Genomic DNA, 24,751 nt, shown 5'->3' with positions numbered 1-24,751 from the left:
CTGATGGTGGAATAAGCCACTGGCTTATTGGGTGAGTGGGACTGAGTATGAGGGAGAGGATAGGGTGGAGGTGGGTGAAATTTAGCTTTTGATGGGAAAGAGAAGCAAGGCCAGGCACTAAATGAAGGGGATTTTGCAAGATGATTGGCTTCGGAGAAGGTTTGGTCCATAAGTCGATTGTCTGGAGCTGAACGAGGGACATGGCAGGGGCTTCAATTGAAGCTGATAAGAGTCTTCCAGGTTGAATTTAGGCTCAAGCTTCATTTCCCCCAAATATCTTTGTCTTAATTTTGAAATTTAGCCCCCAGGAATAACTTTACTGTGCACATTGCGCTTCAGTATCAGACAGTGGGAAAATCCTGTGTCTTTTATCTGTTTATGGAAACCTGGTTTCAGCTTATAATACTGAAATACGTTGAAAGGCTTCTTTAATCCACATTTCTTCAAAAGGTAGTTTCTTATTAAAAAAAATTTAAACAAAACCTGCAGGATGATGTTTAATTATAGCAACATTTATCTGCATGAAAGAAACATATACATGTACAACAGAGTTAAATGGTCTGTAAAGATCTACAAACATACCTCAAACAACTGTTTTTCAGTGTTTCTCCTTTCAAACTAGCTACAGTATTTTATATATGTTTTATGTTGTTTAGTTCAGAACCAAACCAGTTTGGTGATTTCAAAGATTTGGACAACACACAACTTTGCAAATATGATGTTTTAAATGGACTTAGTTATGATCAACCTGTTAGAAAAATACATTTATGCTTACTTTTTTTTTTAACTCAATCTATTTAAAGAAGTAATGTAGATAGCCTAGCAGTTTGAAAGGCCTTCTGTAAAGGAGGGAAGATACCTTTCAGACTGGCAGTTTAAGTTCTTGCAGAACTAGCATTGAACAGCAGCTTAAAAATAAGCAAGTTGACTGAACCACATTCACTCTGTAGGATTTAGAAGCCATAAAAATAACGCAGCGTTGTTTCCAAAACTGTTGTGAACCTTTGAAGAGTTCAGGACTTAACAGTTTAAATCCGGTGGGTGGAGGGTGGCTCTGTAGTCGGTACGAGATTTAAATGCGCTTAATTAACTAAGTGTTGGCTGCTGAATCCTCCATCTGCTTTGCTGTAACTGTAGATCTGTACATAAGGAAACCCGCACCTCGCTTTGAGCAGGTGTGAAGGCATCTCAGGGTTAGCTGATCTTTTCCAATCAGTACATTTTCATGCTCATATAGCTTCAATATAATAATAAAAACACTTTTAAATTTTCCATAAAAACAGTTTCATAAATTTAAATGTGTATGAAACCTAGACAATAAATATCAAAAGAAATGTCTTTTATATTGCATGAAGGTACAGGCAATGCAAAAGGTGAAATAAACTCTTCAGCAATCTTGGGCCTGTTATGCAACATCCTACTAACAACCAACTGGTCACCAATATCACCAATAACCAATATTATTTTATTGCACAACATTCACCTGTTATATACACACATGTCTTCTCTTTCTAAACAAAAGTTCAGTTCATCTACTCCAGAATGCTGGCTCCATGTTTGCCCCATCAGCTGGTCAGGCTTCTCAGAGATCTGCCAAACAGACTTAAGAAACATATCGCAGTTAATTCCAAACCCAGCATAACTCCTAGACAAAAACTGATTCTCTCACCTTCAAAGACAGAACAACCAAAGCTGTGTGAGTTTGTTCATGCGGTCTAGTGCAGCAAGGACTGCTCAGACTCTTACATTAGAGAAACCAAACAGCAGCTACACAAATGCATGGCACAGCAAAGGAGAGCCAGCAGCTCTGGGCAAGATTCAGCTGGATACACGTACTTTAAGAACAAAGAACACCACTAACAACCAAAATGTTCTGATTTTGGGGAGATGGCAGTTTGAAATAGGGGAGAAGGAAGCCATCTTCATTAAAAGGGAAAAGCCATCACTAGACAGAGGGGGAGGATGGCGGTTTCAGCCCTGAGGAATCATTCTGTCCTGAAAGCCATTCCAAAGAAAGTGCACAAGCATCTCCTTATAATTCAAAACTCAAACAATAAACACACTCTAACGACACAGGAAAAAGACAGGTGGGTCTATTATTTGCACCGCACTTGGAATGTGTAAATAGGGATGGGCCACTCGGAGCTCTAACTTGTTCTAGAGCCTCCAAACTGACTAGGTCTCCTGAACAAACAAAATGTTTTCTAAAAAAACTGAGCAAAAGTCCAGCTGATGCCAATTTAGGCCTGATTTGTGGACGTCATGGATTTGTGGACGTCAATTTGTACAGATATCCCTCCTAAAGGGCTGGTTATACTCTAGCAGCAGTGTGTCGCAGTGAGCTTCTTGCAGGTATGACGCAGATATTTTTGATTTATGCCCAATATTGAAGCGTGGTCTGTGTTGTTATTCAATGTTACAACGCCAGAGGGACAATCATGAACCAGCTGTTGGTCTAGATATGGCAGTGAGGAAGTGGGGGCAAGTTTGTGTGACAACGGACGGACATGAGGGCCAAAAAGAGCGGAAAAGAGGTCTCAGTTTTCTCACGCACCTCGGTCTTCTAGCTGGTCCATCTCATGCGTCGTTTTCCATAATGGCGCTCATACAAACAACACAAGTCGGTAAGGTACCAAACAGAAAATACATATAAAGTAGAGCGTATGTAGATTTGACCAATCAGAGGCCTCCTGTCTGTGGAACTGTCTTTGGTCACCTACAATTTTGGAGGTGCACCAGAGCGTCTGCGGTAGGGGTGGGGGCAAATTTGTTTTCACTGCGACACACGCAGACGACCTGGTTTCTGAGTATAAATCAGCCTTAAAACCTTATGGCTCCTCCAGTCATCTGTACTTCACATCTATCTTATTTTTTTGCCTTTCATAAACTTAAATAGCATAATATTCTTGTTTTTACAAAGCCATAATCATATACTCTGCTATGTTTATTGCTTAAATTGTCATAGGCTGACAAAAAAAACCTTTAAACCCTTAAGTTGTTGATATGAATTTCCCCTATACAAGGTATTTTAAAAGGTTTTAAAGCTTAAGGTCCAATTTGAGGACACTGTAATAGCTTCCATTATTGGTGTTAAATATTTTTGTTCATAGTTTCAGTTCTCTTTAAAGTGGCTCTCTGAAAAGGTCATTTCTTTTGTAACCCTCTAGTCTGTTCTACATTTTTGAACCACAATTTTCTGTTGTGTGTTTGAAAAGATAAAAATGCCAATATCCATTTCTTTTTTCTTTTCATATCTTGAGCATTCGGCCATATCCCCCATCAAAAGCTGCCAGACAACTCCAGGCTCATCAGTCAAATTGTTTCAAGTCAATGAATCCATAACCCAGAAGGGTCTATCTTAGTATTTTTCCCAATGATTGCTGGAGCCAGGCACCAGCAAAAGAAAAGGGATGAATCCATAATTATCTTTAAACTAACAGCTTTGGTTGAGCCTTTCTATGTACTAAGCTGCAACCAAAGGTTTTAAAAATTTGTCTTGAACTTGGATTCGCCAGGCCCACTTACCCACTTAGAGAAGGACTTTAAGCAAAGTCTGATCCTACATTAACATCACTGCTCCATATTAAAGATTAACACAGTCTGACAGTCATGGTTTTAATAAATTAGGAAACCATCTAACCACCATATGGGACCTTAGAGTTAGACCATTTTAAGATAAATGTCAGGTTATAAACGAGTAGCTCTTTAAAAACAACCTAGTTTTTACTGAAACATTATTTTGTAGACTAAAAGTATAACACATTCATGGCACCATTAATATTTTGAATTCAGTTAGGTAAATTATTTACTGATCTGATTTTACCTCATTGGGCTATACATTATGGAACTCTGAGTGTTTTATGAGGGCTTTATGAAAAATATTATTAAGATAATGACAAATGTATTGGTAAGGTTTTTTATTTTTAAAGAAAGTGTAAAAAATCAGAACGAAAAATCCAATCAATGGCCTGGAAACCTGGAGCAAATTTATGTGAGAAGAATTATTATTTAATTTCCTAAAATGAGAAGAAGTTCCGGAAGCTGGGGGTTGATGTTGGTGTTGGTGTGGCTCTGCCTGTGAGGGGGAATCCACTTTAATTGACTTATCTCAGCAGGTGGAAGCTGATTTCCTCTGCTGTTCACAGTCAGAGCATCATTGTTGGGACAGAACCGCTCCGCTGATTGAACAGGTAGGACACAAACTGAACTTTGGAGGCTGTTTGTCCATATTGATTTCACTATATATTGCTGTTTAATAAGGTGGACCTGGACTTTACTTGTTTTTCTCCGGCGTTTCTCTACATTTATCCGTGACCTAGAGTAATTATCTGTAATGAGGCTGGTGTTGGAAGTTAATTGTTCAGTATGTGCTTACAGTAAGATGCAGAAAACTATTTTTAAAATGTTCTAAATGAGAAAGTTACAGATTTTTACTTCACAAAGAATACCCTATCGACAGTGTTCACCTGCTCAGGACTTTAGATGTTTATGATTTCAGAAATCTCCATTTTATGTAAAATTAACTAAGGAATTTCTGCTGGTATTTTGCTGAATTTTAACCACCAAAAAAAAATAAATAAATAAATAAAAAAGTTTCGCAATATGTATTGAAATGATTCCCTATTAGTAGTCTCTATATAACATAGCCTACACAGAAATAGTAAAACATATTTATTTCAATTATGATGCAGATATAATATTTTTGACCAATCAGAAAGGGTAAGATTTAGTTTTCATTAAAACTATATCTTGTTTAACCTGGTAATTTCACTTAGAGGATAACTAAACCCTCCATCCATCCTCTATTGCCGTTATGTCAGAGTCATAGAGGCTGGTGCTCAATGCTAGAAGTCTATAGGTGAATGGTTGGGTACACCCTAAACAGGTCTATGGTCCTTCATGAATCATTGATTAAATCTCAGAAAAGTTAATATTCAGATGAGACATTGTTTGTAATCAGTGAGCCTAAAATACCACTGAAACACGTGCTTTAATTCTTTTTAGAAAACAGAAAAAAAAGGTGTAAATGAAACAGTTACCAAACCACCAATAATTAGTCATTTGACAATTTAATGAGCTAATTTTAAATTTAGATTTGAAAGAATTCTCTAAACTTGAGGAATAAATGGAGATCACCGTACAGAAAGTGCAAAGAAAGAAGTAGAAATTGTTGCAACCCTTTTACTGACAAACAACATCAATAGTATTCACACATTTCAAAGATCTGGGAGGAAGACCGAAGGGTCATCCTTCTGCTGTTCTGCAGGTGTATTTGGCTAATTTAATGTGATTTAGATTTCCTTTACATATAAAGCTTCTATACATCAATGTGTAGTAAAACTTGAAGAGCAGCAACCAGAAAATTGATAGAAATCAGAATCAAGTTTCAGGATTTGCTCTTAAACCAACATATATTTGGTTGTATCAACCATAACCAAACCAAATGTAGTAGAAACCCTTTTTTTTTATTTATTTTTTTTATTTTCTATATTAGCAGACTTGTTTCTGCCTTCTTTATCCCTGCTGCATCTCTAACAGCTTTAAACGCTGTGCATCAGGTCACTCCAAGTCGTTTGTCATTCTGGATTATGGCAGCAGGATTACCAGCGTCTGTAGATCCCAAGGCTCTTTCCCGTTTCTTCAGGTTTTTGTGAAAAAAATCCTTCCTTGGCCCATATAATCTGACTTAAAGAAGGAATAATGACACAACACACTTTAGGAAAATACTTGAATATACAGGACACTACATGTTAGATTCTATGGGGCATTATAATTGCTTCAGTCAAACTTAATCCTGTCTCTTCTCGTAGAATTTTTCTCATTTTACCTGATTTGATTTTAAAACCTCATTACCGTCAGAGGAACATTTAACTGAATGAAAAACAGGCATTCGAGATTTGACCTACGATAAAATGTCCTTGATACCTCTTAGTGGATCTACTCGTAGGCTTAATAAGCTTACCAAATGCCTTCTGCTCTTTTCACAGCATTTGCGTCTGCGAGTTGAACAGCAGACCTACAGCGCCACAGAGAAGAAAATTACAACTGTCACTTAGAAGTTGTCCTCATTTTGCCTCTTCGAAAAAACACTGGGATATTACTGAGATTGAAATTGCCAAGAATCATAAATTATTTAAGGGCTGCCAATTAAGCACAGATATCTCCTAGAGATTTCCAACACTAGCAGTTATGGGTAATAGCAAGAGCGGAGCTGTATCGAAGGAGATCCTTGAGGACCTGAAACTCAGTACCAAATTCACAGAGACTGAGATTGTCCAGTGGTATGAAAACTTCAAGAAGCAGTGCCCATCAGGCCGCATCTCAAAAGAAGAATTTCAGAACATCTACCGCAAGTTTTTCCCGGACAGCGATGCCAACACTTACGCCCAGCACGTCTTCCGCTCCTTCGACACTAATGATGACGGCACACTGGACTTCAAGGAGTACATCATTGCCCTCCACATGACGGCAACAGGGAAGACCACCAGCAAACTGGAATGGGCATTCTCACTTTTTGATGTGGACAAGAATGGATACATCACCAAGTCAGAGGTCACAGAAATCTGCACGGTAAGTTTTTGGGTCCATGTATAGAGAAAAGCGCATCGTCAGCATAGAGTTTGACATTAGAATAGCTGACATGTTTTCAGGTCTTGAAACAGTATACAAAAATGATGCTATTATCTCATCTTTCTAGACACTATGGAGTTAAGTACCATGAAGTAGAATAAATAACTGGCTACTGACTATTGGCATTATCCCCTTGACTGTTCTCGTTTTACCTATAAAAGATGAAAAACATATCCTAGAAAAAACTCAAATTAGAGGAGTAAAGTGATAAAAAAAAAACCTGGTTTGATAAATAACAGACCAACATTATTTAAAAATAAAAGGACATTAAACTGCAAGAACATATTTAAAAAAAAATCTGCAAAAACATGTTTTTTATTCTTAATGTTCTTCTTTTAATTTGAAGATTTAAAACTTCAACAAATTCTTTTTAAATATCTGGCAAGAAGTCAGTTCCCTAACCTATTTTCAGCTTGAAAGCCAGGGCCTTTCTCTAGTTAGGTAACGTTCTTTTAGGATTAATCTTTTATTCATGCCGTTAAACAGGTTAAGATTAGTCAGGAGCCAGAGGACAGTAAAGTAACACTAAATGGATTCACTTCTCAGTGTAAATTCACAACAGTCTAAAATTGAATAAAATCAATCAAGTCTTAAACGTATGTTTCACTTTTATTGTTTATCATCCAAAAAGAATGTTCCTTTGCTGTTTCAAGGCGTGGAAGGAAATGTTTGACTTCTATCTCAATAATTTGTGATAAAGTGATGCTGTATGTTGCACTAAACTTTCTCTACAATCTACAATTATTCTTTTAAAACATACAAAAAAAAAACTAACAAAAAAGAAAGGAGGATTGTACAACTTGAGTGATGAAAAATCAACCTGTGGAAAAAAAAGAGTAGAACTTTTCCTCTGTAGAATAAAGAGCATACATGTTTTTTTAAGGGCTTCTATGTGTAATTTTATCATTCATTTCCTTTTTAACAATAGTAATTTTTTACATACAAAAAATGGGTAGTATTTCCTTTCTTCAACAAAATTGGTAAAATTTTTACTATATTGGTAAAATTTGGTACTATATTTCTCTGTATTAGAGATATGGCTCTAAAAAATAGTTTGAGAAATGATAAGTTTTGATATTTTCTAGAAAATGTTATTAAATCTTGCAGCATTTCATATTCTTTAAACACTTTCATACCTACTAGTAGAAATATTTTAAACCCTTATTAACTCCTTAGTAACTACTTTGTTACTAAGCAGAGTAGATGCTTAATTCCTCTTCATTTATTATTACATGAATCACATAACGTTTAAGTGACCTGAGTTGGAACTTGATAAAATGTAAAGAAACATGGATAAAATATTTTAATTGACACAATTTTTTCAACCTTTCCTTTTTTCTAACAGTCGATTTTCAAGCTGATACCGAAAGATGAAGTGGAAGATCTACCTGAGGATGAAAACACACCAGAAAAGAGGGCAAACAAACTCTGGAAAGTCTTTAATAAGGAAGACAATGGTAAGATCAAGTGATATTATGGTGATCAACAGATGTAAGAAAATCTTCAAGCTTTGACATTTTTATCTGTCTGGCAGCATATGTCACACTAACAAAACAATTTAGCAGTCAGAAAAAGGAATGTCCAATTATTGTATATTTGACTTGTTGTAATTTTCTTGAGTACACAAAATTTTGCAAATGTTTCACTAAAACATTGCTAGAAATAGCAAATAAGTCTCAGTTTTCAGCAAAAGTAAAATATGTCAGATAGCTTCAGATTACTATCTATAAAAGACCAAATGTTATCTTTATTATTTTGTTATTGTTTTGCTGTTAAAAGGGGAATGTAAAGCATTGAAATGCTAATAAGTAGTGGAATTAATGTACAGGGGCACTTCTTGCATTCATGGGGCCCCGGGTGGACCCCTCATCCTGGGAACTTCAGTCAGTTAAACTGAAATAAGAGATTCTACAACAGGATAAAACACAGTGTGAATAATTTTCCCACACTGTCATTTGCAAATTGTAGACGTTCTACCATCTCCCTGTTCCTTGTAAATAACAAAACATCTTCAAGGCAAAACTAATAGTTACATGTTTGTTTTTTCTGTGTTTTTTATCTTGTTCTAAAGGAATTTGGCTCTTTTTAATTATTGATCTAATTATAACTGTATAAGCAATGAAGCGAGCATAATTCATTGTATAATTGTTTGTTCTCTTTTTTATCTTGTTCTCTTCAGACCGAGTTGCAGAGGGAGAGTTCATCAAGGGCTTGTTGCAAAATGAAGACGCCCTCCGTTTGATTCAGTATGAGCCTTTAAAATAACCTCAGTCTGACCGATTCATCGCTCTCTCTCTTGGTCATTCTGTAGATGCAGTGGCACCTGATGGTATCCTCACACAGCATAAACAAATAGGCCGTGTATACTGCCCCTTACAAAATACTGAAACCTGACCTCCTGCTTGGTTTCATGCTTGTTTCCTGTGCATGTGTGCTGTCCAAGTTGTTTGTAGTTTAAAAGATGAAAATCTGGGGAGTGGAATGTGATGCAAGCAGATTACATTGATGGTAAAATATCTTTGTGAATATGCTTTCCAGCAGATATCTATAACCTGCTGTCTTTCTACTACTTGATAGACAGAGATATCCCAGGAACCATTCAGCACAAGGTCTTTACAGCGAATAAAATACATGATATAATTAATTTTATTATGAATTTTGATGCAGCCAGTAGTTTAGAGCAAATAAAAAGGATATAATGAAGGTTTGTTTTGCTATAATGTTTTCACTGTACCAGTAAATAATAACATTGCTATTCTTTGTAAACCTTGACCAACATGCAATACTGCTTTAGCCAAATTAGTCTTTTACCATTTTTGCTTAACCATGGGGCACAGTTTTACATGTTTGATGTTTAAGTGATTAATATGGAAAGTGGTGTTGGTCCTAGATGTTCCTTTGTAATATATGGAATAAATGTAAACAATAAAGTTTTAATAAAACGAGGATTGAGAATATATATCTTTTTTACTTCCTGTTGTTTACAATGTGAAAAGGTCTTTTTTTTTTTTTAAAGGTTTACAAATCCTCCATCCATATTCTTAGAATAATGTCTTATATCATCGCTGGTAAATAGTCATTTAGGAAAATGAATACATTTTTATTGTAGTAAAATTTTTGGTAACACACTGCTTCGAACATCGGGCTGTTAAGGTTACTGTCCATATGGTTGCAGTTGCATAACTGCTGAATTATCTAACCTCTTAAATTACATTTTTAATTACTCTCCTTATACAGAGGCATTCAATAACCTCGGGGTTCAGTTTATCTCCGCCTCACTGCCTGCATTGAGTCAATCCCTCTCGCACTCTCTCTCTTATTTCCATGACTGGTAGAGATTACTGACATAATCTTCTGCTCAACATCTAAAAACATCTGTCTAAAAACCTCTGCTTCTGTCATCTCACTTTTTTCTAGTATTCCTCAATAGACTTATCCACTTTCTCAGAAGCACATAGCAAACACCGCGCGATGCCAGAATACATGACGAGTTGACAGAAATATTAGTCCAACAATTAAAGGACAAGGAGGAGGAGGCAGGAAAGAAGATTGAATGGGCAAAACAGTGGATGTAGTTGGTCTTTTGGTATGGCAGCTATAATTATATAGATCTAAATGACAAAAGATGAAAATATCTTTGTTTTCGGGGGTGTTTGATTTCAGACAGTTATCTGAGATTTGGTTTAGGAGCAACCCTGAGACACGGTTGGAGAATATTTGAGACTCTTCAGCTCTTTCTGAGTAATACCAAGTTTTTCTCAGACCAGCTGGTTCTGGGTCTGACCACTGGTCTTCTCACATATTCATAAAATAACCATCAATGAGTAGGAGAAAGCATTCTTATCCAACACTTAAACCAGCTTCAATGAGTCATTTCTATGCAGATGAGCAGTAAATTTACCTTTATAAAAGGTATCTTGCCCCACTGTCAATGTGTCCAGTTTGTGCCATTTTCAGAAAGTACTTTCGAACAGCAACTATGGCTAAAATTGACATGATTAACATTTATTTTTTCCCCAATAAATGTTTCAACAAGAAAAGTAAACTGGTTTAGTTTTCTATAATTCCAGCAACAATATACTGATATGTCATGAATAGCCTTTAAAAAGTGCTGTGTAATCTCCAGTGTGACTAGATGGTATTCAGCCTCAATTCGTGTTGAAAGAATTACCAGCAAATATCCCCATATGAGTATGAAGCGGTCTTTGAAAAGTTTCTAAAATGTGACATATTATGAAATATTTTCAAAGTCTGATACTTTGGTTGCTTGGTTTAATACACTTGAGGTTATATTTGAATTATTCAACAAATTGGTAAAGACTAGGGCCCATATTCACAAAGAACCCTAATAATAAATTATCTCATTAAAATGCCATTTTAAGAAATATCAGAAAACTTTGAATTTCTAGAACTTTTCCTTGGTAGCAAGAAAGTTAATCAGAAAGTACCTTTGGCCTTAACAAAGCTTTTATGGGGGAAAATATAAAGAAAGGAGGAAGACCTTTATGGTGCTTTAGGAGAAGTTGTTGCAGACAGGGAGAATATTTGGAATAATCCACCAGAGAAGCAGATTAAATGAGCACAAACTTCTATAACAATCATAAAATTATGGTTGGAGATAAGATCAACATTATCATCCCCATACACTGAAAAAAGTGAAAAGACTTTGTCATTCCTTCAAAGTGCATTTTTAAATTGGTTGAATGAAAAATCGTGGTTTCCGTTTTGAATTTGATATTTCCAGTTTGTTTCAAAGCAAACGACATTCCCCCTGGATAAAATTAAATAAAACAATTCAAAATAAATGATATTTTCACTTAGGTTTACTTAGGTTTCACTTTAGGTTTTCTTGTCACGTGACAGCGTGACGTCACATCAAACCCCATTTTTCGACTTTGCAGTCAGCCATTAATGCTCCCTCGCATCGAAGTCTTCGACCGGCTGTGAGCTCAGACACACTTTTGATGCGCTGCAGAAAGTCTTCATGGAGACTGAACCAAAGAGAATGACACGCAGAGTGTGCAGTCTGAGTGTCAAGCTCTAAATATGGGGTTGGTCAAAGAAAGACGGTTGGATGCATGTGCAGTTTTATTGCTTGTATTCAAAGGCATTGCAGGTTAATCCAAGGGAAAAATTAGATTTAATTCAAAATATTTAATTTGTGATTTTTTTTTTTGTATTATTGGATTCATTTCTGTTGTAGAAATATTGTGGCATGTATATCACCTTTGAAATGTGAATACTAAATTCAGTAAGTCACATCAGCACTAGCTGTGTTTTTTCTTTCTTTAACTGCGTTTATTGATATTTTAACGCACAGCCCCTTTTTTTCTTAATTTTTTGGGTCTCCTAATTTTGTAATGGTTCAAAGTTCATTTTCATACTCTTAATGGGTATTTCAAATGTTAGCAATGACAGCAATGTTTATCCTGTTTTAATACTCTCACTTTGGATCTCTGAAGTTTTAAAGAGGTGAAGAAAGTATTTTTTCATGTTGATGTGTAGGTTTATGTTTTTGCAGTTTCATTAGGTCTGAAAATAGGAAAAACCCACATTTAGTTTAATTTTACATGTAATTTCTTTTCCCTAATCTTTGTGTAAAATATGCACTGGCCTTTTGAAAGATGGTATTTTCAGAATCATCAAAAATAAATGGCATTTAAAAGAGACTTTTCTGTTTTTAATTTGTATCTGCAGTGAATCATTTCAGTGAATTTTAGTTTTATATTGTTGGGAATTTGGCTTGTAATGTCATGACATTTTCACTTATAAAAGGCAAAAAAAAAAAATCTCATTGACCTAAATTAACACTTTAGCTTGGGACTATATAATGTTTTTAATAAGGTACAACAGAAAATTGACTTTGTGTTGATTCAGAAATTTAAGTTGTAAAAACTTAAAAAAAATTCATGTAACAAAATTACAGCATTTCAATTGGTTTATTCCAAAGTGAATCTATACTTATTTGTAATGTAAAAAATTAGTTTTTTCCAAATTGAAAAATTAAGTTTTAACGAAGTATAAAACTTGTTTATAGTCTTTGTCATAAATTAAAGTTTTACTTGGTATGAATGCAATTTCTTTCTTTGGTTTAAGGTAAAAAATCTATTTCTAGTAAATCAAAATGTATAGTTTCAACCACATCAGAAAGTTAATTTGAGATAAAGTAATAAATTTAGGTGTAACAAATTACAGTAATTTTTTTAAGTTCATCCAAAGTATCTTTTTTTTCAGTGTAGGGTAATTATAGCTATTTTACAGTAGCAGAATCAGTCAAAGTTTCAATGTACACAATAAGATTTAATAAGATTTTAAGAAGAAATGATGTAAAAACATCTTTGACTAAGAATAAATAGTAAAAAATATACAAACAATATATGATTTCAAAAATAAAATCTTTAAAAAATGGAACAAGTCAAAGACAATATTCAGATAGATAAAAACTCTAGATAAGTAAAAGTACAACAATATAAATACAATATACATAAGAGGGAGATGTAACTGTGTTGAATAATGAAATATTTGCTGTGTTGTACATGGTTATGTAAGCAGCCATAGCATAATTATGGTCGCCTACAACACCCATGAAAAAGATGTAGGTGAAACAGGTGAAAGCAGGGAGAATAATGTATTGATCAACTCTATTCTGTATTTCAAGTCTACTGCTTTTTGATCCAAATTAACCTTCAGCTCCTCTAATTTCCTTTATCAGCTGCGCCAGCAGACACTACTCCCCTGTCCAGTTTTCTTTTCACCACCTTTTTATCCAATATATGAAATAATTAATACATTTTTTATAAGATTCATCATCATGATTTACTCTTTTTTTAATCCACTCGAGATTGGCTTGTTTTATTAAATTCTTTTTTACTTCCAACCACCAACCAATCACAGCTCTTAGTAGACAGTGTCAATCCTAGCAACAGTGTCAACCACCCCTTCTCACTAAGATAAAAGTTTCACAGAAGAATTTTTTTAGACTAAGTGATGAGCTCTCTGGGAGGACTCTGAGAATCCTTTTGAATATAGGCCCAGGTCATTTTTCTGGTAAAACGAAAGAACCGAAAGAACTTATAGAGAACTTAACCATTTGGCCATTGAAGTCGTTGATGAGTTGCACTTTGGGAGATTTGTTGTGTCACAGCTATTGTTATTTCAGATATATTAAAGCCCTGACTGACTTTCTCTTTGATGCTTTTACAATAAAAAAGAAAAAGTGTACTGTTTTCGATACTGCAAAATATATTGAGGCATATTCACAACATGTAGACTAGTGCTAAATAAACTCAGTAAGCTACATCTATAAATCCCAAAACAGTTTATGTACAAATAAATGATAAGGTGATTTTTCAAGTCATGTATGGTTTGCTAGTCTTTATCCTTTGTAAGTCCTAGCAAAGCGAGTCCTCTCTGCCCTCCCGCAGAGTGTAGTCTATCTCATCCATCTCTCGTTCACACTCTGTACATCCTTCAGTCGTGCATCCCCCCACAACTACAACTCTGTGAGTGTTCATCATTCTTCCTGTTCCCATTTTGGCTCCTGCCATTGTTCCCATTGTCCCACCACTGCTGCCCCTTCCCATCCCAACTCCACCTTCAACACCAACTCCAACAACTCCCCCCATAGCTGGTATTCCTCCAGGTCCAGCTCCTCCCATACCCATCCCAATGCCTCCGACTCCAGCTCCAACCAGCAAGGCTCCACCAGCACTGCATGCCAAAGGTCCAACTGCCGGTCCCACTCCTCTTGGCCACAGTGGATCCATAAGGGCGCCCTGCTGCCCAAGCTGAACCAACTGGCTGATTGAGTAAAGGCTGCCTCCTCCTGCTCGGACAACCTCCTCATAGGGGGGGGCGATGGTAGCAGCTCGGGCCTCCTCCAATCTCAGCCTGGCTCTGTGCTTCATCTCAATGATGGTCTTAGTGTAGGAGTTGAGTGTTGCAACAGCGGCGGCCATGCAGCAGCTGAAGGAAAGCCATGCTAACCTGAGAGATGGAAAGATTTAAGAAAACATCTTTACATATAGTTTTACTGGAATGGACAATACAATATGGCCGTCTTAAAAAGAAGCAACTTCTAGAGTCACACCTGGAATTTAAGGGTATTCATGAAACGTTATTCTGCACAGTGTGGGATGTATTTTTTTAATTCTCATTTACCCCCTATGTTTTCTGTTATTATCTTTTTACGGCAGGGGCAGCCCCAAAGGCCATAGCCTCAGGCATCTGTCCGCTAATATTTGTTGTTGTACTGTGTCTCTTGGATGCTCTGTATAATGATAAATAAAGGCATTCTAAATCAGATTTTTCTGCTAACAGTATTTAAAAGTGAATTTTACTACTTGGGGGACGGAAGTTTAGGTTCTCCTGGAAAAAAATCTCTATTGCTGAGAGTCAGCTAGCCCCGAAACTGAGGTTTTTCTGCAGATGATACTGGGTAGTATTCATACATTGTTTTCAAAGCCTTCTACCTAAACGTCCGTTATTGCATTTTACCATCATGGCATTATAATCGTTGCTGGTATTGAACAATAGGTAGTTTGCGGGAATTTTAAAAAAGCAAACAAAACATAACCATCTATTATTTTTACCTGTACTTTCAGTTAAGGTATTAAAAACAGGAATACCACAGAAAATGACTCACGCAAAAGACCATCCATAGTCCCAAGACTGTGGCCTCCAGTCTTTTGGTCCAATGCTCACTGTCATCTGAAAAACTGTGGTGTACATCATGTGGGCGACCATCCCCATCAGGCCTGTGGCACATGGAGAGAGGTTTGTTAAAAGGGGGGAAGCAAATGCTGCCTTTTGATAAGCTGGTGACCTGTCTGGGTGTACCCTGCCTTTTATCCAGAGACTGCTGGAGAAACCAGCACCACAATGACCCGATTAAGAGGGACAAGAAAGGTGGAAGGCTGTATGGTTGGATGGGAACAAAAAGTGACTTAAAACTTATTTAATTTATAAGCTTAGAGGTCCACAGTATAAACTGTAGGAAGCATTCAGAACAAATAAAAATAAATTGTATGATTAGTTATAAAAACACAAAAAAATGAAAAAATATTGTCACATCTCTCAGAGAATGTTCATATGAGAATGTTCAAACAACTCATTCTCTCTGTAATGAAAGCTACTGCCCACTGAATGCGTCTTCGCCTTGAAGCTTTCCTTCCCATTCTTTTTTTCGCTACGTTTAATCACTCTTCAACATAACACAAATAAATCTAATAAATGACTATAAAATAAGAACAGTTAAACTGGATTTATTCAAAATTAGATTGGAGAAATTACAGGGAATCACACAGCTGTTGGCTCAGGTCGTTGGTACACCAGCTGGTATCAAAAGAGAAATTATCCCCAAAAAACACTTTCTCCTCCTACTTATACCTCCTGACTCTATATGTTAACTGTGGTGTCATTATTCGACGAGGCTGTCAAAGCTCCTCGTCTTTCCCTGCTGCATCTTTGCCTTAGGATTACACACCCAAATTCTCTTTATCAGCCTGGCCCTAGAGAACTATTATCATCACCGTCTGTATGCTCCCATTTCATTTCTAAACCCTTTTTACTTACATAATGGAGATGATTACTTTTGATCCCAATAGAAGAACTGTCATAACTAAATAAACTGCTTGGGAAAAGCATCAGCCTCTATATTTTATGGCTTTACACCATGGGTAGGAAGACTAGAGAATACATCTACCATACTAAAAAGGTAGGTAATATTTGGGCTTAACAAACACAGGCAAAGATAAAGATGATCCTAACATCTGATAATGACTGCATAACAGCTAAAAAACATGTTAGGTCCTTCTTATTTAAGTACAGAACGAATTCATTTTAATTCAATTCAGTTTATCTATATAGCACTAGTTATAAACACATGGCATTATACAGTTATTTTTTGGGTAGACCAGCAAACTAAAAACAAATCAATCCGTCCATTTTCAGTCACATCTATCCCAAGCATAGGTCACTTATGGGCCAGAAGCAGGGTTCACCCTGGACAGGTCGCCAGTCCTTCGTAGAGACAAAGACAAACAGGAGAAACAACCATTCAAGCAAACACTCACACCTAAGGACAATTTAGAGAAGCCAATTATCCTAACAGTCATGGTTTTGGACTGTGGGAGGAAGTTGGAGTACCCAGAGGGAACCCTTGCATGCACAGGGAGAACATGCAAACTACATGCAAAAAGACCCTGGGCCGGGAATCAAACCCGGAATCTGCTTGCTGCAAAGCAGCAGTGCAACTCACTGCGCAGCTGAGCAGTCCTACAAATAAATCATAATTTAAAAATAAATATGTACAATCCAATACTTTTTAAGCATTCACCAGAAAGGACGGTGCACATAGCAGCGTAGGCGTTGACCTTAAGGGAGCTCATCTCCTTCTTGGCACAGAGGCACAAGGCTTCTACACACATGAGGAGGAAACCCATTGCCAGGAGGCCGATGTACATAAACTCACTTATAACAGCCAGCCACAGCACACCTGGAAGCATCGAAACAGAAAATATACAGTTTTTGTTGTGTTAACATTTGATTTAGAAGTGTCACAATTTGATCAAATGGTGTTCTTTGTATTTTCTGTGAAAAACTGGTGTTGCTCCAACCTTGTGTCTCCCCTGGGGTCAGTTCAATGAAGCTGCGACACTTTTCCTCCTGATCGTCTCCTAAAAACAGGAAGTTCTGCATATAACTATTTTTCATGATTATTTAAATGTGTTTTTATATCACTGATCAAATAAACTAAAATACAATGTCCTTGAAATTTTTGTAGTTTCGAACTAAACCAGACATGTTATAATCTGTTTATGTTTGCCTCAAAATTAAAGTTTAAATAAGTTTAATTTCTATCATCTAAGGCTGCCTTTTTATGATAAAATCCCTTTCAGGAACATCTCTTGTCATAAAAAATAGCCTTTGCATTTGCTTTGAAAAACATAAAACTTGTGCACTACAGGAAAAGTTTACCTAGAACTCAGGGAACAGTCATTAAAGGATTTTTGGATGAAGGAAAAATAGGCTTTCACTGTTTTTCTCATATTTTCAGTTTAAATACGAATTAGTATTAAGACACAGTAATCATATGTACTCCAACACCAACCTTCATTGTGTTTTTCACAGGAAAGCCAGAAGCCTGTATGAAAGTATCTCAGCATGTATTTATCCTCCCCTGTTTCCCAGAGATACTGCACGGCGTTGGCCAACTGCTTTTTCCTCAGGAGAGCCAGTTCCTCTTTCTGCTTTGGAGAGAGCGTCACGTTGGACACAGGGCTACTAGGGTCCACGGTGGGAGCCTCTGGATGGAAACAGAGAACAATTCAGGTGATCAATGTGATAAAAAGCAAAGCCTCAAAATAAAGCTGAGGAAAAAAAATACATGTTGTTGAAAAGAGAAAAAAATGAGCAGAGGTGGGTAGAAAACAAAAAGAAAACATACTCAACAAAGGTAGCACTACTTCAACATAAATCTACTTTACTACAAGGTAGTCATCCATTAATCTACTAAAACAAGAGTAAAACTTATAAGGAACTAGTACTATTTGAAATTATGTTTTTAAGATCATGAATCAAACAAATAGGGGAAGAAGAAACAATTTTCATGATAAATTTTTTGACAAATAACATATTAAACCATTTCTTGAAGTATATAAAGTATGTATGATGCAATAGGATAAACAAACGTCAGCGACAATAAATACGTTTTTTTTTTTGTATATTAACTACTATTTCTTTGTCTCAATAAAAGAAACATTAAAACTACAAATATGGTGTTCAAAACAGGATATAGTTTTATCCTCTTGTGTCTGCTGCATTTTTAGGTTGAAATGTGCTTGTTTTTCTACAGTGGAGTTACTGACAGTGGGGAGAGTAGCTAAAGATGTAAGGGTAACGGTTAGCGATACTTGATAATATTACTTATGTTAAAGCAAATGTTAAGGTGCAAATAAATCTAGTTAATGCAACTGAGTAAATATAACTAGTTACTATCCCCCCTTTGGACATGAGATTATATTGCTTGAAATATTGGTGGAAATGAGTACTTAAAGTAAAGAAAAGAAAAAAAAAAAAAAAAAAAAAACACTGTACAAAATCCTTATCTGACTGATATCCCTGGAAAAAAAAAAAACTCTCAGATGCTGTTTTTAGTCAGCTTTGATTTCTATATTAAACTGTATTAAACACACTGTAGTGAGATTACAGCCTACATGGGATTATCTGAAAAATGTCTACATGTAAAGCTTCATGCAGTCATGGCTGAGCTCTACCAGGTTAGAAACTTCACATGTTTTTACACGACTAACATGGGGATTAATGTCCCACGGAGAACACCCTGCAGTTTGACATCTTTCTGCTGCATACTGAGCACAGACATTTTATTATATTTATCAAAGAATGAATTCTAAATATATATTAGACTGCACTGCACATTCAAAGCTTAGCACCGAGTTTAAGCCGTCTTAATATGTTATGTTTTTGTACAAAAAATGCTTTACTATAATAGATAATCAAAAAAGCTTATTTTAACTTCAATTTGATGTTAATCATGTAAAAATTATCTTACAACAAATAATTAGAGGGATTACAGTAAAAAAGATTATATTATAATATAGACAAAAACATCTGTGATAAATCTGTATTTAAATATTTTCACACAATAAGCTTTAGTAATATTTTCCTGAAATGTTCTTCCTCTGCATCATTTAGTGGAAGCCATGATTAGCAAACAGGACTGTTCCTAAAAGAACTCCCTTCCAACAAACAAGAAAAGTTCAGCAAAAAGGTTCCCAGGGTCAGAAACGGGCAGAATGAAAACAGACAGTGGAGAAATGATGCTACAGAAGAAACAAAAATATATTGAAAATATATATATTTTCAAGATGGCGGCGCCATAAAGGCTTCGGCTGCTACATCTCTTCGACAATTTGCAAGCATTTCTTCTACTGTAAAAAAGCTGTATGCATCAAAATATTGTTTTGTATACACTTTGTGTATACAAGATGATAATGAAGTTTAAGTCTAAAAACAAATGTTATTAAAAAAAATAATAAAAATCAAATAAATATGCATAGATAAAATTGAATCTGGTCTTGAAGGCTCCAAAGAGACTAAAGGGCATAATGAGGTTAGCACTGGCAAAATTTGTTCTACATCTAACAACACTGAAAAAAAATATACAACCACTTTTTTTTTGCATTTACTTTATTATATTCAGTTACTTTAACACAATTGTTTCATGTTAGCAGGGTAGGACTTAAAACAATTGTGTTAAAGAAACTAAATATGATAAGTAAATGCCAAAGGTATGTCTGGATTAAGGGGTAGATTTGCAACATAGAATCATTTTCTTCAAAATATTTTTTTTATTTTCCAGGCTAAAATCTCCTTTCAGGGAGAAAGCCTAATCAGCATTAAAAAATTAATATCATATGTGATATTAAACATAGTGATGGTGCAGTTATGCTCTGGGTTAGTTCTCTGCAGATATTACTGAGGTTTATGAGAGGATGAAGTTATGAACTGTTATTAATAGTAGTCTGATTTACCAAAATCTCAGGCTGTCTGCCAGATAGATCAAAATGAAGACAAATATAATTTCAGCATCATAAAGTACGTGACTAAACAAAATCCCTCAATTTAAAAATTATTTCAGTTTGGAATAATGAAACCAGAATAGTTCAGAGGTACATTTTCCATGTTTGGGATCTCTAATCAAAAGGGGCATCAGTAAAGTTTTAGTTCAGGTTTCCTGTTTCTAACTAAATTAACAATGTTTTTCTTTTGTTTAGTTTCGCTTTCAGCTCAGTTCTGCAGCTTATATTATATATATGCATATAACCTGTAATTAATCATTAGGCATTAGAACCTGGCAGTCAAACACAGAACACATTAAACCCACTGTTGATTGTATGTTATATCAAATTCTCACACAGGATTTCTGTACGTTGAATATTTTCCTCAGATATATTTTTTTAAGTGGAGATAATTAATATTCATGGTTACTATCTGAAGGTTTGTCATAGTTCTTTTTCAAAGACTGGATGTCATTTTCCGTTCGGATTGAGCGAGATGTCTGCTTAGAAAATTTGAAATGGGAAAAATGTGGGAAAAAAGGAGGTATGTGAAAACAACATGCTTATTGGCTGAAGACCTTCTGATTCTTAATTCCAGGAAACAAATGATTTAGACCCCCCACCCACAAAAAAACAAACAAAAAAAAACAATAGGTGAATCTTCCTTATGTGATCATCAGCACATGCCGAATTCTTTAGCTAGAGGATATTTAGAAATGTTTCCTCACTAAAATAAAATTTCCTTTAAAATGTCCTTTAAACTATGAATTTTGGTATTTTGGGTGCTTTCAACATTTGAAGTCCAGTTTTAAATAAATATATATTTGCAGTTTTATATGTTAATGCAGCATTGGTTCATCCATGACGTCAGGAGCCTTTATCATATGATAATAAACAGACACTTGACTCAACAGGAGCACTAAAACAGTTCATGTCCAGCTTCACCTGTTGTATACGGCTGGCTGTTGTTCTTCCCACAGTTTTTCAACTTGACGGGTGACAGGCAAATTGGTTTCACCACCTTATGAGTCCCTTCACACCAGTACGAGGTGCAGAAAGCCGACACAGACATGGTCAGGGCCAACGAGGTGAGACCCAGAGAAAGCAGGGTGCGGTTTCGTCTGGACATTTTCTCCAGCATTGTTTATGCTGGACCTGACCAAAGCCAGTGGAGAACTGCAGCAGGTGTAAGAGGTGAAGCCTGGGCTCTACTGTGAAGGCCCTAAAATGGCTACATGTGCCTGACTGGTTGTGGTGACCTGCTGGGATGAGGCTCAGTGGACTGAAGCATCGGCATAAGGACGACTCAGGGATAAGTCAGATCAGGCACTCGTGGAAGATGACCGAGGGGAAAATAAGATCAGGATTGTTTGAGTTGAGGACCAACAGTCAGGGACGAAGATGAGAAGCAATGATGAAATGGAAGGGGGGCGGAGTCTGAGGAGGAATATCTGATGAGCGGGGTTAAAGGACAGTGGAGGGATGGCAGATAAGAGCTGGGCTTTAATCAAGCAGAGGCAGGAGCTCCAGCTGTTACGTCGTCATGGAAGCAGTCTCAGCTGGAGGATCCCTGTTGTAGTATCCGTTACAGAAACTCTGGATTTGCTGGACAGACAAAGTAGGATATTCGATCTATATGTAGGAGCTTTTCTTCCTGAGAGCAGAACAGCCCCAGCCTCTCATCTAGCCCATGTTCCGCGTTTCCATTGAGGTTCATCAAGTATCTGCCTTCTTGATGATGCCTTCCTCCCTCTTCAAGACAGAATTAAACTTGATGTTTGGATTTGACTTCTAATCAGGGTCCAGGCTGGTGGCACAACCCTCCTTTAACCTGTTCCCTCACCTCTCCAAGAGGGATCTGGTTAAAGAGGGAGTGATTAGTCCAGGATCTCAGGCCTGCCTCTGGGCTGGCTAAATCTCATTTAATCTTGAGCAAAGTGGAGGAGATTAATTCCCGGTGATTCTCCTGCTGTACCTATAAAGAATAAAACAAGAAAAAGGTTGACATCTGGCCAAAATCATTAAAGAAAAGTTTAAGCATATCCTGAAAGATTATCAGTTTATCCCGTCAGCGTAACCCTGGCAGCTTAACCCGAAGTCATCTGGGATTAATCTTCACTTCTTGAAGACATTTCACCTCCTAGCCTCAAAGCTTTCAGTGAGTGAAGGGAAGTTCCTGCCGTTTAACGTACAGTTGGCTCCTCTGTACTTTAAGAGTGTTTGTCCTGTTGACCTATTTATCTAGCTGTCTCTGGAAGCATGTCTTAATTAGAAATATTTAGTCTTGTAAAAATAGATTTTAGTGACATAAAATAAGGCTTTGCACCTTCTTCTCGAATCTTCGCAGCTGAGAGACGACTCATCCTTTTAGCTTCCAGCTCTCACAGGGTTGATGGTTTCTTTGAGAAGTGTCATACCATCCTACCGTCTCTCGACTTCATCTTTTAAAGTCCTCCTGATCAAAAAAAAGTTATCCAGGGTATCTAAAACAATTTTATTTTTATTATTTAAATTTGACCTTTCTGGACATTTTCCATCAATATCTGACCTCCTGGAGGGATATTTATTCTTTATGCTATTATTTCTTTGTAGTATGAATCGATTTAGTTATTCAAACATAAAAACACTCCTGAAATCAACAGATGAAGCAGCTTGTTTTCAATTAATCTGCCAAGACTGCCTGATTCTTCTGTTGATTCTATAAAATATCTAAACTTTTAAAGATGCACTAATCAGGTTTTATCTCAGCTTCGAATCCAATGGATAAATAGATTTATTATTTAACTTCATCTGTTGATTGATTTTAAGAGAATATCAATAAAAACCGGGACACATTTCTACTTTGGTACCAAGATAAAAATGATTAATTAAATTCTTAAGACATGTTGAAGATGATTGAGGCAAGGATGAAGCATCTTTTAGAGTCATCAGTTAGTAGAAGGTCTGCTTGGGTCTGTTTTGTTTCCTTCATTAGACTCATTTGAAGTAGACCAGCCTTTTCTATAAGGAACAAGAATTTACTTTAAGGAACATGCCTGTTAAGAAAAGGATGGAAAGAGCAGCAACGCCAAGAGAAAAAACCTTCACATGAGCTTTTGAAATCAGGAAGATTTACTGACAATGATTAAGGTCCCTTCAAATAACATGGTTTATTTGAAAAAAAGTATAAAAACATCAGGGGTGCCTTAATTAATGAGCTCTGTAAAAAAATACCATACGAACCTAAACTCCCAGACCTCTGAAATCATTCGGTGAGGATAATAAAGAGGATTCAAAACATGTCTAAGATTCTACCAACAATAATTAGGAGGAAGTGTCTGATTCTGAAATTAAAAGCAAAACCAATTTTAATGCCATCAGAACAAATCATACTAAAGCTCCCAACATCCATTCAAATTGTTGAAACAGCTTGTTGTGGGAAATGCAGAGTGAACATGTGCTGATCAAATGACCAATAAGATCCAATGAGGCTTTTCAGAAGTTTCCACAAAAAGGCAATTATTTCAAAATGAACTAAGGTGTTTTTAGATAAACCGAACAAAAAATAAATTGATGTAAGTGGGACTTTAGAGGAGTCAGATTTAATTACACCACACACTTTCCAGATTCAAAATTAAAACACAATAAATGAAGGATCTTGAATGTGCTTTATTTTGCATCAGTTTTCATGTTAATAGCCTTAAAATTAATTGAAAGAATTGATACATTTATAAAGAAAATATCATTTTTCTTTTTGTTAAATCATGAATAAGTCCATTATGATGTAAACAAGTGGTTCCAAAACATGATCAAGATTTTTTTCATCCTGAAATATTTTTTCTTTAGCCTATCCAATCATTTAAGATTCCTAACATGCAGAGTTTGTAGTAAATTACTGAGTAAAAAACAGCAATGTCCACATCAGAGATGTGATGGTTGATCTTTTTTGTGCGAGCTGTGCATCTCGCCAGAATCAGCGAAAATCTTTTCCCTCAGGGGTGGGATTAGAAAATCCAGCTGCAGCTGGAACAGCTCAACTTTTGGTGAGAAAAACCTCAAACAGCAAGAAATAAGAGCAATAAATGACTGAAATGTGACTTACCACAGAAGAACAAATACGTTCAGTTTATTTCCTTTAACTTTCTTGAATAATGGGCTTAGGTTTCCTCACTTTTTCTCGTGGTTCCTCATCACTCCCGGCTTCTAGCAGAAACCCACCCAGATTCACTCTAATCCTCCCAAGTCCATCTGTTACTTTCCCGCCCCTTCGCTCTTCAAACTGCGCCCATCGTTCCACCAGTGCTGCTTTTTTCCTTCCTCTTGTTGACTTCATCTCTCCTCTCTCCCATCCAACCTTACTGACCCACAATGATTCATTTAACACCATGGTATAGAGCAGCTTGGAGCTGGATGAGAGCACCAGTGATAAAATCTGATGCTTCTTAAGCTTTGACTCTTCAACACAATCCAGCTCAGCAGCGAACTGTGGGCAGATGTTTGCCCACACTAGTCAGGGATCTGATTGTCACGACATTATTGGACTTTTAGCTGGTCCTTTTTTC

General features: G+C 36.2%; 2 protein-coding genes across 5 annotated transcripts; one reads left to right on the top strand and one right to left on the bottom strand.

Moving 5' to 3' along the window:
• Window positions 1–4,084: 4,084 nt before the first annotated feature.
• On the top strand, window positions 4,085–9,589 carry LOC119795115 (recoverin-like). Its single transcript, XM_038302938.1, has 4 exons — window positions 4,085–4,190; window positions 5,988–6,570; window positions 7,976–8,087; window positions 8,810–9,589. The coding sequence occupies exons 2-4, from the start codon at window positions 6,190–6,192 to the stop codon at window positions 8,893–8,895; spliced, it is 579 nt and encodes a 192-aa protein (XP_038158866.1). The 5' UTR covers window positions 4,085–4,190; window positions 5,988–6,189; the 3' UTR covers window positions 8,896–9,589.
• Window positions 9,590–13,899: 4,310 nt separating this feature from the next.
• On the bottom strand, window positions 13,900–24,466 carry LOC119794999 (germ cell-specific gene 1-like protein). Of its 4 annotated transcripts, XM_038302788.1 has the most exons (8): window positions 24,292–24,466; window positions 22,537–22,665; window positions 21,156–22,185; window positions 17,741–17,935; window positions 17,247–17,306; window positions 16,967–17,125; window positions 15,275–15,386; window positions 14,022–14,616 (listed from the first exon to the last, which is right to left on the bottom strand). In XM_038302788.1, exons 3-8 carry the CDS (start codon window positions 21,349–21,351, stop codon window positions 14,022–14,024), a joined length of 1,317 nt encoding a protein of 438 aa, XP_038158716.1. In that variant the 5' UTR covers window positions 21,352–22,185; window positions 22,537–22,665; window positions 24,292–24,466. The 4 variants fall into 4 exon arrangements, with proteins under 4 accessions (XP_038158718.1, XP_038158717.1, XP_038158716.1 ...); XM_038302790.1 differs by lacking the exon at window positions 22,537–22,665 and having other exon boundaries at window positions 13,900–14,616; window positions 17,102–17,125; XM_038302787.1 differs by lacking the exon at window positions 22,537–22,665.
• Between the last annotated feature and the right edge of the window lie 285 nt (window positions 24,467–24,751).

Source organism: Cyprinodon tularosa, unplaced genomic scaffold, assembly GCF_016077235.1.
Source record: "Cyprinodon tularosa strain WSP-4 unplaced genomic scaffold, ASM1607723v1 ctg5, whole genome shotgun sequence".
Taxonomy (NCBI): domain Eukaryota; kingdom Metazoa; phylum Chordata; class Actinopteri; order Cyprinodontiformes; family Cyprinodontidae; genus Cyprinodon; species Cyprinodon tularosa.
This window is presented reverse-complemented; position numbering and strand designations above follow the sequence as displayed.

Excerpts from the sequence above, each read along its gene's own strand:
- LOC119794999 (XM_038302788.1), bottom strand. The coding sequence starts at position 21,351 with ATGCTGGAGAAAATGTCCAGACGAAACCGCACCCTGCTTTCTCTGGGT. Across the intron at positions 17,936-21,155 it reads CAGCCAGCCGTATACAACAG|AGGCTCCCACCGTGGACCCT; the intron begins GTGAAGCTGGAC and ends GTTTCCATCCAG. Across the intron at positions 17,307-17,740 it reads CTGTGAAAAACACAATGAAG|GAGACGATCAGGAGGAAAAG; the intron begins GTTGGTGTTGGA and ends TCCTGTTTTTAG.
- LOC119795115 (XM_038302938.1), top strand. The coding sequence starts at position 6,190 with ATGGGTAATAGCAAGAGCGGAGCTGTATCGAAGGAGATCCTTGAGGAC. Across the intron at positions 6,571-7,975 it reads AGGTCACAGAAATCTGCACG|TCGATTTTCAAGCTGATACC; the intron begins GTAAGTTTTTGG and ends TTTTTCTAACAG. Across the intron at positions 8,088-8,809 it reads CTTTAATAAGGAAGACAATG|ACCGAGTTGCAGAGGGAGAG; the intron begins GTAAGATCAAGT and ends TGTTCTCTTCAG.